The following is an 18,027-nucleotide window of genomic DNA, read 5'->3' as shown; positions in this document are numbered from 1 at the left end:
GGCTGCAGAGGGTTCGTGGCCACCTCAACATCCAGGCTCCTCAGGGAAATGGGAGTGCGAGGGAAGGCCCACCGGCAGGCAGTGAAAGACCTCTCAAAAGCTGCTGAAAAGGGGAGTCAGTGGCTGTGGGTCAAGCGAAGGGACTCCACCTGGGCTTTCAAGTGAGTGATGGCATCTAGGGAGTGATCCTGGGACTCACTGCTGAACCCTCTGGAGGTGTCGTGGGCCTATCAGCGAAACACTGAGGAAGGGGGGCGCCCCCTTGATAACCCAGAGAATGCCTTCACTCACTTGACTATCCCACAAAGTCGCATAGGTGTCTCAAGTATGCATTAGGGGATTGTAACATCTAGTCCTACACAACAGATCAGATGTCGTCAAAATTCTACACACATTACCCCATAATGACAATGTGAGAAGTTTTTAAAAACCTTTTTTTTGCAAATATACTAAAGCAAAAAAAAAAAAAAAAAAAAAAGAAATAAAATCAAATGTACATATATATTTATCTTGTCCTCAATACTTCGTTGATGCACCTTTGGTAGCAATTACAACCTCAAGTCGTTTTGCATACGATGCCACAAGCTTAGCACACCTATCTTTGGGCAGTTTTGCAGCACCTCTCAATCTCCCTCAGATTGGATAGGAAGTGTTGGTTTTCATCCAGGATGTCCTTGTACATTGCTGCATTTATCTTAGTCTAGTCAGGGAGGTGACCAAGAACCTTATGGTCAATCTGCTAGCTACAGCATTCCTCTGTGGAAAGAAGAACAACCATCTCTGCAGGCCTGTATGGTATAATGGCCAGATGGAAGCCAGTTCTTAGTAAACGTTTGCCAACATGCACCAGAAAGACTCTCAGATCATGAGAAACAAAATTCTCTGGTCCGATGAGACAAAGATTGAAGTCTTTGGCGTTAATGTCAGTCGTCATGTTTGGAGGAAACCAGGCACCGCTTATCACCAGGCCAATACCATTCATACAGTGAAGCATGGTGGTGGCAGCATCATGCTGTGGGGATGGTTTTCAGTGGCAGGAACTGGGAAACTAGTCAGGATGGAGGGAAAGATGAATCCAGAAATGTATAAAGACATCCCTGATGATAACCAATACCTCTAATTTAACCTGAGGGTCTGCAAAGGGGAATTGGCAAAACTGTGTAATAGATAGGTGTGCAAAACTTGTGGAAACATATTCAAAAATACTTGACTGCAAGTGCCAAAAGGTGCATCAACAAAGTATTGTGCAAAGGCTGTGAATACTAGTGCAGGTTTTTTATTTTTATTTTTTAATTATGGGATATTGTGTGTAGAATTTTAAAGTCACTAATTTAATCCATTTTGGAATAAGGTTGTAACATAAAACGTAGGAAAAGTGAAACACTGAATACTTTCCGGATGCACTGTAAAAAGTGAGCTTTGATGTACTTATGACATCTGTGTTGAGTGAACAGTAAAATGTTCATGCTGTGTTTGCTGCTACTCGCTGGAATTATTTTGTATCTTAGGTATATCTTACACATTAATAATTTGATTCAAACAAACCTTTTAAACCATAACAAATTGATTTATCTTAACTTTTAGGACACCTTTTTATAACTGTAGGACATACATGAAATAAATGTTATCTTTATGAAATATGTAAACATTTATACCCCTACAATAACCCTATATCACGGGGTGCTGTGGCGCAGATGGTAGAGCAGCAATGCCAACAACTTCAAGGTTCAAAGTTCAATTCCAGCTTCCACCATCTTAGCCACAGCTGTTGGGTCCTTGGGAAAGACACTTCACTTTCGCTATTGATGGGTTGTGGTTAGCGCCTTGCCTTCCATGACAGCTTTTGCCATCAGTATGTGAATGTGATCTATAATGTAAAGTGCTTTGGTTATCATTGGCATGGTCAGCAACTTGAGCATTCCAGGTTCAAATCCCACTTCTGCCATCAAGACACTATTTTTTTTTAAATTATATAGCGCTTCTCTAGTGACTCAAAGTGCTTTACATAGTGAAACCCAATATCTAAGCCACATTTAAACCAGTGTGGGTGACACTGGGAGCAGGTGGGTAAAGTGTCTTGCCCAAGGACAACGGCAGTGACTAGGATGGTGGAAGCGGGAATCAAACCTGGAACCCTCAAGTTGCCACTTTACCAACCGAGCTATACCGCCCCACTACACCCACCTGCTTCCAGTGCCACCCACACTGGTTTAAATGTTGCTTAAAAAAAAGGTGTAGATAATGGGTTTAAACTATGTAAAGTCCTTTATAAATATAATCCACAATGGTAAATAGGTATTTTTAACCGTGCCATGGGCCGAGGTGTAAATATTTAATAGTTGGGAAACAAGAAAAAAAAAAGCCAAACATGAAAGTGCTTTATTAAAATGGTAAAAAGATGTGATAAGTGTCTTGAACATGTGAGAATCAGTGACAAGGTGTGCAGAGTGAAAGGTGATAATATAATCTACAATATTTTAAATGTTCATTGCATCGAATGCAGCAGCACCTTCATCCACTGCTCCATGTCTGACCTATGACCCAAAGCAGATGCTGTTTGGACCAGTAATGGCAGTTAATCAACCCCCCATTTTTAATCATACCTGCTGTGTGCCACCAGTATCATGGCCGTCGGACGTCCACTTTGTCCCTGTGAAAGACGCAGCACGAAGGAGTTTTGTGGCAAACCCACAGCTTCCGTGTTCAGCAGCACCATGTGCACGTGTGAGGGGAACTCTGCGTGATCCTCCACCAGGAAGTGCTGCTCCCTGCCAAGAAAAAAATATTTAAAAAATGTCCATTAATATTCCTCAGCATTATCATGTGGTACCTTTTGGAGGAGATGATCAAAAGATCATTGAAGAGATGAAGGTGGATGCTAGTGAGCGATGTTCTCGTCTGGCAGCTGCTCTCCACAGTCAGCTGGTTCAGAGGACCCTCGTGCACCAAAAAACGGCCACTTACCACCAGAGGAACCGCCTGAAAGAAATAAGCTGTTGAGGACAAACCAGCAAAATAAGAATATTTAAAAGTTCACAAGAGCCACCTTCAGTTGGCCAAAATCCAGCAGCGTCTCCAAGGCGACCAGCTGCTCGATGAACTTCATTTTTTGGATGCCCTCATCACACTCCTTCACTATCTGTCACAGCAAACCATGATGATGCAACCTTGATTTTATTTGTATTGAATATTCAAACATTACCTCATGGATGGCCTCCTTTGCTTTCTCAAGATAGAACAAACTCTCAGACTTTTCTTTCGTCAGTTTGAGAATACTCTGAAGGGAAAATGTAAAGATAAAATAAATAAATTAAAGACGTACATGCAGTGTTCCCTCAAAAGCTGTTCACATGTCGGAGCTCATACTCCAACAGGCTCCTTCGGCTTCGTTCCCAGTGTTCGATTCAAGAACTCCATCCAGCTGTATAATCACTCGCCATACAGCAATTGATGATATCTGTCTATTACCTGGTTGCCTCTATGTCTTTGTTTATAATGTATATTTTTTGCTGGATCTACTCTACTTTATGCTGCCCTTTTTTTTGCTGCAGCTGTTACATATACTTGAATATTGTACTTGGTAATTGTGATTTGTTATATTATATTTGAATATATATCAGTATATATTATATACTGTGTATATCAGGGGTCCCCAAACTACGGCCCCCCCAGCGTCCAAAATCCGGCCCGCAGGAAGTCCCAAGTAAAAAAAAAATATATATACCGTATTTTTCGTAGTATAAACCGCACCGGAGTATAAGTCGCACCTGCCGAAAATGCATAATAAAGAAGGAAAAAAAACATGAGTCGCACTGGAACCCGGCCAAACTATGAAAAAAAACTGCGACTTATAGTCCGAAAAATACGGTATATATATCTTTTTTTAATTTGTCCTTACTAGTCCATTTTCTACCGTCTCCTAGCCACTCAGGCAAATCATATTGTCTAAAAATGCATTTTACCATCGATAACGTGACATGCAGCAACTGCGCTCTTTAAGTACACACACACACACACACACACACACACACACACACACACACACACACACACACACACACAAACAAACAAACAAACAAACAAACAAACAAACAAACAGTTTTACCCCAATGCGGCCCCGGAGTCAAAAAGTTTGGGGACCCCTGGTGTATATAATATTACCGTACATGTTATATTGCTACTACAGTACACTTTTAGTCTACTTTATACCTGCATTACCCTTTCCATCCTTTGTAACTGAGCTACTGTGTGGAACAATTTCCCTTGTGGATTATTACAGTTTGTCTAAGTGTCACGGAAGAAATGCAGTGCAATAAATAAAACCCAACCCGGAGATAATTTATTGTGTGCTATTTTGCAATTCAACCGAGTGACAAGAGTCACACATAAAACACTAATTTATTCTAACTTCTGAGCTTGTTTCACCTCTTCTGTCCTGCTTCTTATTTTTGGCGAACACCATGCGCAAATAAAACTGCCAAAACTTGACTCAGCAGCACCACCTGTTCAATTGCAGATTTTTAATTTTATTTCAACTTGCAAATCGTTAGGCGTGAGTAAAACCATTGTGTTTCGAGTTTTGCCAGTAACTTCACTCCATAATTACCTGCAGGATGAGTTTTATGCGAGTGATTCTTTGGAAAGGAATGACGAGGAAAGACTTCAGATTTTGTCTTTGGCAAACCGGATCGTCTTCCAGCTTCTTGAGCGACGCCACAAAGTCCGGGTTGTGCTGCCTGGAGAGGACGAGCAGGAAGTAGAAACATGGACGCCGCTTTAGCGGTGACGAGCGTGGTGACTCACAGCAGACGCTTGACCAGAGCTTCCTGGTACATCATGTTGGTCACGTAAGGCACATAGCGAGTACGGAAGGAGGGGCTGTGATCCAGCACGATGTCCCCTAGCTGGGACATGAAGACACTTTCCCCCAGGCGAATCTCCAGGTCCATGAGAAATCTGCAGGACAGAAGACGATAAAGTAGCTATGTACACAGGAACAGTGTGGCATTCCTACTTCTCACTGGCCGCCTTCACGTGACGAATGTTGGAGAACAAAGTGTGATGCTCCAGCCGGGACAAGGTGTGTTGGAGGGCCTTGGATGCGCAGAAGTGATCCACGGCCACGCCCAGACTCCTCAGGTAAGACGCCTCAGAGACAATCAACTCAAACATACACTAAAGCAAAAAATACATTAAGAGAGACTTTTTAAATATGTTGAGACAAAGAAAAACATTTCATTGCTCGGAGGCGGAGATTACTAGCATGTAATTACGCCCCTAGTGGCAATGAGAGCATCACACCTCTTGAAGCTGGACCTGTCCAGGAGTCAGGAGGCCCAGCAGACCCGCAGCCTTCACTTCCTCCAAGTCCCGCCACAGCATGCATGCCGACACTCGGATCACGTGACCATCGGGAGGCGGAGGAGTCCGCTCAGGTGAACTCGGCTGAAGGTTCAGACGGGACTGAAAACCCTGCAGGTACTGAGGGGCGATCAACTCAGTCAGTGACCGTTTGTTGTTTAGTCTCTGGAGGTCCTCTTTGACGTCCTGCAGACAGTAGTCCTGATAGAGGGGACCTAAAAAGTACATTCATTCTACGTTAGATGCCATAACTCAATTAAGTACCACAATAATCACCTTTAACCCCTCAGGAAAATTACATGGCTGTGGTTTATGTAAAAAATAAATCAATATGTAGTTTATTCTATAGTACTCTTACATGTATTTTTTTTTATACATTTGAATTAGCCAACAAAAAAAAAAACTAAACATTTGTGTTTTTACATAAGTATTTGTAGGCTTTTTTTTTTAAATACATAGTTTAAGTCTTTAAACAAAATATTACAATACTTGAAAACAAAAAACGAATTTGAGAATTTTTCCCATAATTACAATACTGCTTTACAAAAAAAGAAAGATTTTGTCTCTGCATTTAACTTTACAAAATATACGACCCTGAATATATGAAGTTTTCCCCCCTCTAGACCTGTACATTCTTTGATTTAAAAAAGCAAAACTTTAAAACATGGTTTTCAATATTGGTGAAAAAAGTGGTTGATTGCAATACAGTATAAAACATTGTTGTTGTTTTTTTGCTAATGGCACAGTGAAACAGGGGTTAGTGCATGTGCCTCACAATACGAAGAGCCTGAGTAGTCCGGAGTTCAATCCCGGGCTCTGGATCTTTCTGTGTGGAGTTTGCTTGTTCTCCCTGTGACTGCGTGGGTTCCCTGCGGGTACTCCGGCTTCCTCCCACCTCCAAAAATATGCACCTGGGGATAGGTTGATTGGCAACACTAAATTGGCCCTAGTGTGTGAATGTGAGTGTGAATGTTGTATGTCTATCTGTGTTGGCCCATGTGCAGCTGAGATAGGCCCCAGCACCCCTTGCGACACCGAAAAGGGACAAGCGGTAGAAAATGGATGGATGGATGGACAGTTTTAATATATCTTCATTGTATCAGATTCAAACTAGCATTGTTAACTGCTAAATAACCAACTTTTATCTTTCAATTACCATCAGCAGCTTCTCCATATTTCATGAATAAAATGTTTATATATTATTTTAAGCATGCTTGGCTGCATTAGACGCATACTGCTTCAGTAGGTTGCAGGCAAGCAGTGCTGTACATTCCAACTGCTTCACCAAGCTACACACGGTCATGTTTTTGATGATTTATTTCTTTAATTCAATGAATAGCATCCACTTCTTAGCACTGTCCTTCACACACTTTCTTCATTGCTTGGAAAAACAGTTATAGCCATTGCTGGCTATAAGCTAATGCTAGCGAGCAAATGCACAGGATGTTTTGTTTGATCGTACGGGGTTTACTGTGACATTTACTACGCCAACTAGTGGTAAAAGGCCCATAACCTGAATTTTTGTTTGGGACTGAAAATAAAAACAATTAGCAAAAACAAAACTGGGGCACTTGTATTCTGTGGTACTAGCCATCCATCCATTTTCTACCACTTGTCCCTTTTGGGGTCGCGGGAGCGGGAGCCTACCTCAGCTGCATTCGGGCGGAAGGCGGGGTACACCCTGGACAAGTTGCCACCTCATCACAGGGCCAACACAAATAGACAGACAACTTACTGTTGCCAATCAACCTATCCCCAGGTGCATGTCTTTGAAGGTGGGAGGAAGCCGGAGTACCCGGAGGGAACCCACGCAGTCACGGGGAGTACATGCAAACTCCACACAAAGATCCCGAGCCCGGGATTGAACTCAGGACCTTCGTATTGTGAGGCACATGCACTAACCCCTGCCCACCGTGCTGCCTAAAGTACTTCAAATAAGCCATATTGGCACTCATTCTTGGTCAGTATGGTTTGATCATTGGTACTTTCGTTTAATTAATGGAATTTGAAAAACAGAATGGTTCATTCAAATTTCATTTCCAAATGCAACAAATTTAATTGAAAAATAAAGCATTATTTTTCCAGGGTCAAAGAACAAAAATAAAATCTTCGACTAAAAGTTTCAAAACTACTTTGTCCCTACAAGGTCGGTCCATGTACCTTCCGTTCATTCTATTTCCAATTCTGAAACGCAAATCAAATAATAAAATTAGGTCAGTTTTATTTTTAACCTCTATGGCAATTTTAAAACAAAAAAGGGTTTGATTTTCATTAAAATGTTGCCATAAAATTAGATTTTGTGCTGTTTTTCTTTAATGGGTTTACATTTTTCCAGATAAAAAACACAAAAATCGAAAAAAATGTTTATCCTAAATGCAAAAATGTGTGGTTATCTATGTTAGTGTTTTTCAAACTTTGAGCAGAGGCACATTTTTTTCATTGAAAAAAATCCAAAGGCACACCACCAGCAGAAATCATTAAAATGTGAAACTCGATATGGCAATAAAAAGTCATCAGATATGCTAAAGAAACATGGATTTGTGCATTTTTGCTTGTCCGACATTATCACGGTATTTATTTATAATTTTTTCCTTCTGTTCACTACTTTTGTCTTACCTCTCTTTTTAAATGGAGCTGTTCTCTGCTTTTTATGTTGTGATTATGCATGGGTTGCGGCGCGTCTTTATGTTACGACATTCTGTATATGCGTTTGAGGCTAGCAGTTAACACTTATAGAGTAGCTGTAATGTCGTGACTAAAACAGCTTGATAAGACGACAACTGGATCCCTTCTTTTATTGTTACATCAACACATGACACACCAGACCATACTTTTGTTTTTGCGAGTATAATTTTAAAACAACAAACTCAACAGCATATAACGCTACATCGGTACATGTTAAATGGGGAGAGAAAGCAGCGAGACAATCGCTTCATTCCGACACTATTAAATTTAGTCCCAGCTCCACCACCAAAGTATAGCTGACATCAAAGACATATGCAGTAAAGATAATTCTAACCCCAATTTCGGAAGATGTGTTTTCATTCGCTCCAATCCGAACCACCTGTCTCGATCAGAATTCAATTTTTGATACGAACGTGCGTGATCTGGTCAGAATATTCCGAATGGCATGTTTACATTAAGTATTTTTTATTCTGGTTAGGCTTTTAATCCTATTAAATGTGTCCATGTGCACATAGCTATTGACTAATTTCACTTGATCAAACCATTTCAAACATTCCACACTACAAAATAATAAAAGTCTTGACCAACCTGCTCCGGCCTTAGATTGGTAGGTCGTGAGTTCAAACCCCGGCCGAGTCATACCAAAGACTATAAAAACGGGACCCATTACCTCCCTGCTTGGCACTCAGCATCAAGGGTTGGAATTGGGTGTTAAATCACCAAAAATTATTCCCGGGTGCGGCCACCGCTGCTGCTCACTGCTCCCCTCACCTCCCAGGGGGTGAGAGGGATGGGACAACCATTGGTACTTTGACTTTTAACTCATGACTCCAATATTGGTACGGTATTGGAAGTGAAACATGTGTATTAGGACATCCCGAGTTAAACATTATGACAGCCTTCTAACACCCAAATATTCCAATTTGCATTATTTTAATCCAACATAGGCTGCACCAATCAGTGGCCACAATACCGAACAGCATGCTGTAATTGGTGTGGTCTCATCGAGTGGCCAATATGACTGTAGTGTTAATATTTTTACTAAATTTATGCTTGAAAATGTTTCATTTACCGTAGTCAAAAAAAATATGCTTTTAAAAACATTGGGAGGTGAAGCCGCAAATTTGCAGGTTGGAACTCGCACTGTACATTTTTTAATATAGAAAAATGAAAAGAAAAGTCAACTACATACGTTGCACCGTTGGCTGTCTTCTCACGCAAGGATTAACGTGCATTTTACACGTCACCACAGTCAAAACAAGCAGTCCAACAATTGCAAAGATGAGGAAGGAAATGCCTGTGGAAGACAATAATGAGGAATAAAGTACGGTAGCATAAATATCAGAAAAGTGTCTTACCAACGTGGTGGCGGGTGATGTTTGGAGGTTGTGTTGGCTGCATGTTGCCCTTGGAGGACACATAATGATCTGTGGTAGCCTTGGTGATATCATGATTATGATGAATATGGTCAGGACTTTGTGGACGGTGGAGTTCTACATTTGTGACGACAGACGTCGTAGTGTTTGGTGTCTTTGGCTCGCCATTGCAGAGCATGTCAGAGGTGCTGCTGCCGTTCACGTTCACGCCGGACTTACACCTTGGATGCAAGGAAGGAAGAGGCTAATAATTATATAATACAACATGTACGAGCAATTATGATATGTGATGGTGTTGTCAAAAGTATTGATACCTCAATACCAAGTCGATACCAACACACAAAAATACATCGATACCAGTTTTTTCCGTTACGTTGGTACAGAATATTGCAAACTTTTTCCCCGGCGATCCGCATCAATTCGTGAGCACTGAGGAAACGCTAAAGAAAAACTTCTGCTGTTTTGAAAAAATTATCCAGTGTTTCTATATATTTATTTTTTTGTGGATGTCTAAAACAAATTTGATGCTTCCGGTTGACTCTCACTCATAAACCAATGCTAATTAAAATGTGTGAGGGCAGCATAACTGTAGGTGTGGCAGTTGCTGAACACATCCCTTTTTTATGACACATTGGAGAAATAAACAAAAATGTAAACATAGAGTAAAAATACATAATGTAATGAGAAAAGGCTGTAAGGTTGATATTAATAATGAATACAAACACAAATATTTGTCTTTAAATATATGTTTATCCATTTTATGAGTCTATTTCAATGGTTCTCAAACTCTTTTCACACAGTACATCATCAGGAAAAACTTGGCACCACAATGACTAACATCAGAATACAGTAGTGTAGTTGGCTAAAGTATTCATTAAAAAAAAGTCAATGTATTATTTTTGACCACTGTAACATTACACACAGTTTGAACACTAACACTGTGTTTGAATATAGGAAAATAAAACACTGTACTTTAATGAAAGGATTCTTCATTGTACAACTAGATAAAGCCTGTGTACCACTAGTGGTACACGTACCACAGTTTGAGAATCACTGGGCTATTTCATTACAAATGACATGATGATGTCACAATACCACCATATTGAAAGAATATTAATACCAATATTGTTTGTTTTATACTGTATATTACAGGCTCCACGCCACTGCTGTTCTTTCTACAATGTAAAATTGTTGACTTTTGGTATTATTTAGGTAATACCGGGATGGTTATAAACACTTTTCAATGAAGTAGTTAGTTTAAAGGGGAACTACACTTTTTTTTAGAATTTTGCCTATCATTCACATTCTAATTTGTAATATTTGGTAAGTACGCGGTGGCTAACAATGGGAGTCATTGAATAGTAGAAGGTTGTGGCCATAAACCGAGAAGTGGGTGAACTTTGATATTCAACTAATATGCGGCGAAGGCGAGAAAAACACGAAAAGACGCTCGTTTGCACCACCATTTTTTTTTTGCGTGGGGATTATGATCAATTCTTCATCTAAACGGGAATATATAAACATCCCATCAGTCGGTATCCCACTGAGAGCAGACATTGTACAGTAAGTAATTATTTTATTATAATTTAATTTGCATTTCCTGTTTAGCACTTTGCAATAGTGCTACTTGCTGGAACTGCATATCAATGAGCTTTTAAAACTTATAGATCATATTTTGTATATTCAGGCTCAAATATATAAGGTTCTGGATCATCATTTGTCCCAAGGTAGTCGTTGTTGGCTCTCATGAGGTCTGCCATAATTAGTATTGTTGTTGTTGTTGTTGATGTTAAAGGAAATAGCAAACGTTATGATGAGTCTGTAAAATTAGTACGCAGCCGTATACTTAAAATGAGCAAAATACGTAAATATTCAATGTTATTATAAATGTGCCTGTTACTACATTACATATTTACATACAACATGTATATATAATGATAACTGAGGTTTTTGGAGGTTTTTAGAGTGCTTTTTAGGCGGACTAGATCAAACCCTAATACTTCTATTACTAGCTAACTTTTGCTAGCGATTATTTACGAGTTACAATGCAAGAAAAAGAGAAACATGTGTGCTTGTCTCACATATAGAGATTGTGAATGATAGGAAAAATTCCCCCCAAAAAGTGCAGTTCCCCTTAACGGGTTCAGTTTTTTTTTTTATCATGGTATTGAATAAGTATATAGAATATTTATAGGTATCGACTACTGAAAATGTGGTATGGAGACAACCCTAATATGTGTACAAGAGAAAAATACTACATACTCTTTCCATTTGGAACAAGGGGAATTTGGACGTGGGCTAAAAAATCCATGTTCACATTTAGAGCATTCTGGCAAGAAAAATGAAGGAGTCAGTCACTTGAACAAGTTGTGTAGTTTTTGGACAAGTTGCGTTCAGTTCTCTTTACCTCCCTGCTTTAACCCAAACCCAAGGGCACATTCGCAGGTAGCAGAATCAAGCTCCACAGGACTGAATCCTCCTCGGCACCGGCATTGTGTGTCTATCTGTTTTGTGCATTTCTCTTTCACTTCACTTCCCGACACTGCCAAGAAAACATGTTGAATTCAGGCTGAAAACTCCAAAAAGAAAATTATTCCATTTTTACCTTCGTTACACCTTGTGCACGGTTTGCACTGTTTGGAGTGGTTCTCTTCAGGCTGGTAATATCCATCAGGACAAGCTCGACAACATTTCTGGTTTCTGTTGCACACATTTATCCGCTGACCTTAGATTTCATGAAAAGATAGACACAATCACCTTGTTGAATGCACACACACACAAAAAAAAGACAGCAACATTTTTACCTTTTGGACAAGAGAATGCCGCATCCAAATTGTCGAAGAGTTGATGAAAAGTCAGACTCAAGAGGAGCACTTTGAGAGGAAGCATGTTTTGTATTTGGGTGATAAAAGACAAGAGTGAAGAAACACCACTGGAGGGAATCACCGCCTATATGACTTATGTCAACCACATGCTTTTTACCCTGAATAACTTCCTGTATACACTTTTGTTCATTTGTGATGCGGGAAACTAACATTCCTACTTTGTCAAAATATCTCAAATATGAACATAATATTGAAGAAACCATTCTTTATGATCACTAATCCCATTGTATTATTTTCCAAGTAACTAGTCCAGTGGTTCTCAATTTTTTTCAACAGGCACCACCTCAGATAAAAATTGTCTCTCCATGTACCACCATAATGACCAACATTAAAATACAGTAGTGTGGTAGGCCTAAGTATTCATTAAAAACAAGTATATCCAATATTTTTGGCCACTGGTACCACTACACACAGTTTGAACAGTAACAATGTTTTTGACTATAGGGAAATAAAACACTGTACTTCAATCAAGTGATTCTTTGGTGTACCACTAGATGGAACCTGAATACAACTAGTAGTACAAGTTCCAGAGTTTGAGAATAATTGGACTAGTTGATATGGTATTTTAATTTTTGTGTGTGTTTTACCTGCTCAGTGGCCTTGTGGTTAGAGAGTCCGCCCTGAGATCGGTGGGTCGTGAGTTCAAACCCTTGCCGAGTCATATCAAAGACTATAAAAATGGAACGCATTACCTCCCTGCTTGGCACTCAGCATCAAGGGTTGGAATTGGGGGTTAAATCGCCAAAAATGATTCCCGGGCTTGGCCACCACTGCTGCTCACTGCTCCCCTCAACTCCCAGGGGGTGAACAAGGGGATGGGTCGAATACAGAGGTTCATTTCAACACAACTAGTGTGTGTGTGACTATCATTGGTACTTTAACTTTTAACTTTAATTTAGTTGCAAAAATATATGTATTATTATAATTCTAATAAATATAGAATAATACAACAATTAAGAGATTATTAATCTGAATGGGACTTTCCTGGGTAAATAAAGGTTAAAAAAAAAATCATAAAAATTAAGCTTCACAAAAATGTAAAAAGTTCTGAATAATGTACTTTGTACTTTGTCTTGTGTGTTTTCTTAGAACATGACCGCATAAGGCTTCATGGAAACCACCATGCACACATTTTTGATTGATATGCAAGCTTTAACCACATACATTGGGTCTTACAACACTCTTGACAAGACACTAAGTAAGCAAATGTTATTTATACCACGCTTCTCACAGAGAGAGCTCACCAAGTTCTTCACATGGTTAAAATACAAACAATACAATCAAAATAGGCACATAGCATGATGCAACGATGTATACTTTGCAAATAAAATAGTAAATATGGTAATACAAATAATGTAAATAATTTATACATACAGTTTTTTTCCAATTGTTTACACACTAAATTTTACATTTTTACACAGTTAACAAAAGTCTACACACAGTAAACAAAACCACTGTGCAGATTTGCCTAATATTAGGCATAAACTCTGCTTCACGTTTTTTGCGAAATATTACACACAATGCTACACACCTTCCCATATTGCACACAGATAACGACTGTGATACACACATTTTCACACTTTACACACACACTAGGATTGTGATACACACATCTTTACACTTTACACAAAGATAAGGATTGTGAAGTTACTTCCTGGTCAATCCAAAGGGCTGGCTTGCCAACGACCACACAGTTGAACACATTGGATAATCACATCCACCAGGTGTAAAGACACACAGGCGATAAATTGAAAATACAGCTTTCAAGTGGGTGCTACAGTTATGCAGTTTTTTCCATTTGTATCTACAGATTTTTTTTCAAACCTTTTTATTTGTCTCAGATTTTAATTTGTACTGCATATCATTGTTGACTACTATATGTTACTTTACCTGACTGGTAAAATAAATATTTTCAGTTTGCAGCATCATTGTTAAGCAATTCTTCCAAGATTACAGGATATTTTTACTTTCTCTTTAGGTCCTTACGTATAGGTCCACTTCAAAGTAAACAATGACGATTGCTATGGATTTGCCAATATATTTTGTTAAGGTACAGTAATCATTCATTACATATGCTAAAAAGGTCGGGCAAAATGCCCCAAGCATGTGATTTCTTATAGTAAAATATGGGTTTTTACAAATGTGTTTTGTATTTATCACTGTTGTGGGTAATCCACTCCAATAGTGTCTTATCATTTGAAGTCTGTGTAAATGTGAGATCACAATAAAACTACATTTTAACAAATGCTTGCTTTATTTTGATGAATGGGCATATGTTTTGACCGAACAGTGTCATTTTGCAAACAATCTAGGAATTAAGAAAATTGAATGTTGTGTTTGGAAAAGTGTGTAAATCCTTTTGAAAAAATACACAGTTAGTAAAATTGTGTGTAAGCAAATGGAAAAAAACTGTCAAATAATACAAAAATTTATAAAGAAATAATATGTATAATGCACATCTAAACACATTTGGTTTTACCTGCCTATTAAAAAGGGGCAGCTCTCAGCTCTTAATGGAGAGCATTCCATTATTTAGGGGCAACTGACTACACCTACACCGGTGTTGTTTCTTTATAAACTCTAAAATCAGTATACCAAATGTTTGTATTTATTTTGGTTAAAGATATTGGTGAGTGTGAATGTTGTCTGTCTATCTATGTTGGCCCTGCGATTAGATCCAGGGTGAACCCCGCCTTCCACCCGAATGCAGCTGAGATAGGCTCCAGCACCCCCCACGACCCCGAAAGGAACAAGCGGTAGAAAATGGATGGATGGATGGATATTGGTGAGTGTGAACGTTGTCTGTCTATCTATGTTGGCCCTGTGATGAGATGGCGACCAGCCCAAGGTGTACGCCGCCTTCCGCCCGTGACCCCAAGAGGGACAAGCGGTAGAAAATGGATGGATGGATATTGGTTTTAAAGCACCTAAAGAACATAAATTATTTGGTCTAGTCATTATTTCTTGTTCTTGATACCATTACATTTGGCCTGAAAGCCAAACAAATTATTATGGAAGTAGAATTGTCTCACATCAACTTATATATATCAATATGATATTAATACATATGCATATATTAATAAATATACAAATAAAAATACAAATGTGATATATATGCTGGTTGTTCAGGGGAGTCTGTAGGTCACATTTATTTGTGAATCTGGTTTGTGGGAGGAATGTCTCATCGACACAAAAGCAAAAAAGTGATCCACATATGCAAATTCAATACAAATACAAATACAAAATCAAGCATATTTATGTTCAAATCTCAAAAATATATTTACAAATACACATTTATTAATACAAATTATTGATTTATTTGTGTGTCACATTTTTATATTCATACATTTTATTTGTATATATTTTCAAATCTCAAAAACATATTTACAAATAAGCGTTTATTTATACAAATTATTTATTCATTTGTATATCACATTTGTATTTGTATTTGTATATTTATTAATATATGCATATGTATTAATATCATATTGATATATATAAGTTGATGTGAGACATCCATCCATCCATCCATTTTCAACCGCTTATTCCCTTTGGGGTCGCGGGGGGCGCTGGAGCCTATCTCAGCTACAATCGGGCGGAAGGCGGGGTACACCCTGGACAAGTCGCCACCTCATCGCAGGGCCAACACAGATAGACAGACAACATTCACACTCACATCCACACACTGAGACAATTCTACAAAAATGTATTTATAAATACGCGTTTATTTATACAAATTATTTATTTATTTGTATACCACATTTGTATTTGTATTTGTATATTTATTAATATATGCATATGTATTAATATCATATTGATGTATATAAGTTGATGTGAGACAATTCTACTTCCACAGGCACATTGTGCATGCATCAATGCAAATAAAATTGTAAATATGGTAATACAAATAATGTAAATAATTTATATATAAAATAATTAAAACAATTGATAATGGAATAATGTGTATAATGCACATCTAAACAAATGTGGTTTTAACTGCCTATTAAAAAGAGGCAGCTCTCATTTTTTTGATTGATTGAGACTTTTATTAGTAGATTGCACAGTACAGTACATATTCCGTACAATTGACCACTAAATGGTAACACCCGAATTTTTTCAACTTTGTCACTTTGGATATTTCTCATTGCCGAGAGCTCAAACCACTCGTAAACGTTTTTGTGTGTCTGTATGCGGAGTAAAACTATGGAACAAACTGGACTTACAACACAAGCAATACCAAACTATTAATCGATTTAAACTATTATACAAACATGGGGTCTGGTTCAGATATAGAGATGAGGGTCTTTAATTTGACCTACTGTTGTACTCTGTCTGAAAGTGTTAACATGTGCTCAATGTTTCCTTACCATTATTGCTATGTTGTCTATTACCATTGTTGGTATATTCATTATTCCTACATTGTTGATACAAATGATTGTTACAGTGTAATAATTATTGTTACCAGTGGTAATACCACTATGATACAACATCTGTATTATAATCCTTGAACAAAGTAACAGTGAAACTCATGTAAATAATCACTGAATGGAGAACTGGGGGTGAGATTAAATAAATTATCTTCTTCCCACTCCCTTTCAGGCAAAACTGGACAATCATGCATTACATACTATACATTACCTTTTGCACTATATCAATTTATACTATGATGTGTTGTCAACTTTGTACTTTTTTATGTCATTGCCTGAAATAAAGAAAAAAAAGAAAAAAAAAGAAAATAAACTTGTTTAAGTCGGGGTCCACGTTAATCAATTCATGGTACAAATATATACTATCAGCATAATACAGCTCTTAAGGGAGTGCATTCCATTATTTAGGGGCAACTGACTACACCTACACCGGTGTTGTTGCTTTGTCCCCGAGAGGGACAAGCGGTAGAAAATGGACGGGTGGATATTGGTTTTAAAGCACCTAAAGAACAGAAATTATTTGGTCGGGTCATTATTTTTTGTTCTTGATTACATTACATTTGACCTGAAAGCCAAACATTGTTTTTGTTTATGCCATCTACAATAAAACTAATTTGCAAAAAAAATCCATTCTATATGAATGGTCTTATGTCGTGGCGTTCATGTACATTACATCAGTGTTTTTCAACCACTGTGCCGCGACACACTAGTGTGCCGTGAGATACAGTCTGGTGTGCCGTGGGAGATGATCTAATTTCACCTATTTGGGTTAAAAATATTTTTTTGCAAACCAGTAATTATAGTCTGCAAAATATGTGTTGTTGTTGAGTGTCTGTGCTGTCTAGAGCTCGGCAGAGTAACCTTGTAATACTCTTCCATATCAGTAGGTGGCAGCAAGTAGCTAATTACTTTGTAGATGTCGGGAACATGGTTTGTCGTGATCACAAATGTGTGCAGGTAAAAAGGTATCTAATAAACAAAATAAAACAAAAGGCGAGTGCCACTAAGAAAAGGCATTGAAGCTTAGGGAAGGCTATGCAAAACGAAACTAAAACTGAACTGGTTGCAAAGTAAACAAAAACAGAATGCTGGACGACAGCAAAGACTTACAGCGTGTGGAGCAGACAGCGTCCACAAAGTACATCCTAACATGACATGACAATCAACAATGTCCGCGCAAAGAAGGATAGCGAGAACTTAAATAGCCTTGATTGCTAAAACAAAGCAGGTGCGGGGAACAGCGTTCAAGGAAGACATGAAACTGCTACAGGAAAATACCAACAAAACAGGAAA

At 38.4% G+C, this 18,027-nt stretch overlaps 1 protein-coding gene across 1 annotated transcript; it reads right to left on the bottom strand.

Annotated features, from left to right (window-relative positions):
* Positions 1-2,362: 2,362 nt before the first annotated feature.
* LOC133570792 (rho guanine nucleotide exchange factor 19) lies at positions 2,363-12,365 on the bottom strand. The gene is made up of 15 exons (XM_061923509.1): positions 12,227-12,365; positions 12,028-12,147; positions 11,830-11,964; positions 11,685-11,751; positions 9,405-9,643; positions 9,239-9,343; positions 5,302-5,576; positions 5,015-5,175; positions 4,804-4,956; positions 4,607-4,736; positions 3,203-3,277; positions 3,047-3,139; positions 2,831-2,979; positions 2,604-2,768; positions 2,363-2,534 (listed from the first exon to the last, which is right to left on the bottom strand). The coding sequence occupies exons 1-15, from the start codon at positions 12,309-12,311 to the stop codon at positions 2,486-2,488; spliced, it is 2,001 nt and encodes a 666-aa protein (XP_061779493.1). The 5' UTR covers positions 12,312-12,365; the 3' UTR covers positions 2,363-2,485.
* Positions 12,366-18,027: the final 5,662 nt, after the last annotated feature.

This window comes from Nerophis lumbriciformis, linkage group LG28, assembly GCF_033978685.3.
Source record: "Nerophis lumbriciformis linkage group LG28, RoL_Nlum_v2.1, whole genome shotgun sequence".
Lineage (NCBI taxonomy): Eukaryota > Metazoa > Chordata > Actinopteri > Syngnathiformes > Syngnathidae > Nerophis > Nerophis lumbriciformis.
Note: the sequence above shows the minus strand (reverse complement) of the source record. Positions and strands in the feature narration are given on the sequence as shown.

What these genes read in the sequence shown, in the direction of transcription:
- LOC133570792 (XM_061923509.1), bottom strand. Translation starts at nt 12,311, where the DNA reads ATGCTTCCTCTCAAAGTGCTCCTCTTGAGTCTGACTTTTCATCAACTC. An exon ending in GTTTGGGTTAAAGCAGGGAG is followed by an intron (nt 11,752 to 11,829) that starts GTAAAGAGAACT and finishes TTTTCTTGCCAG; the next exon opens with AATGCTCTAAATGTGAACAT. An exon ending in GACAGGTCCAGCTTCAAGAG is followed by an intron (nt 5,176 to 5,301) that starts GTGTGATGCTCT and finishes TTTTTGCTTTAG; the next exon opens with TGTATGTTTGAGTTGATTGT.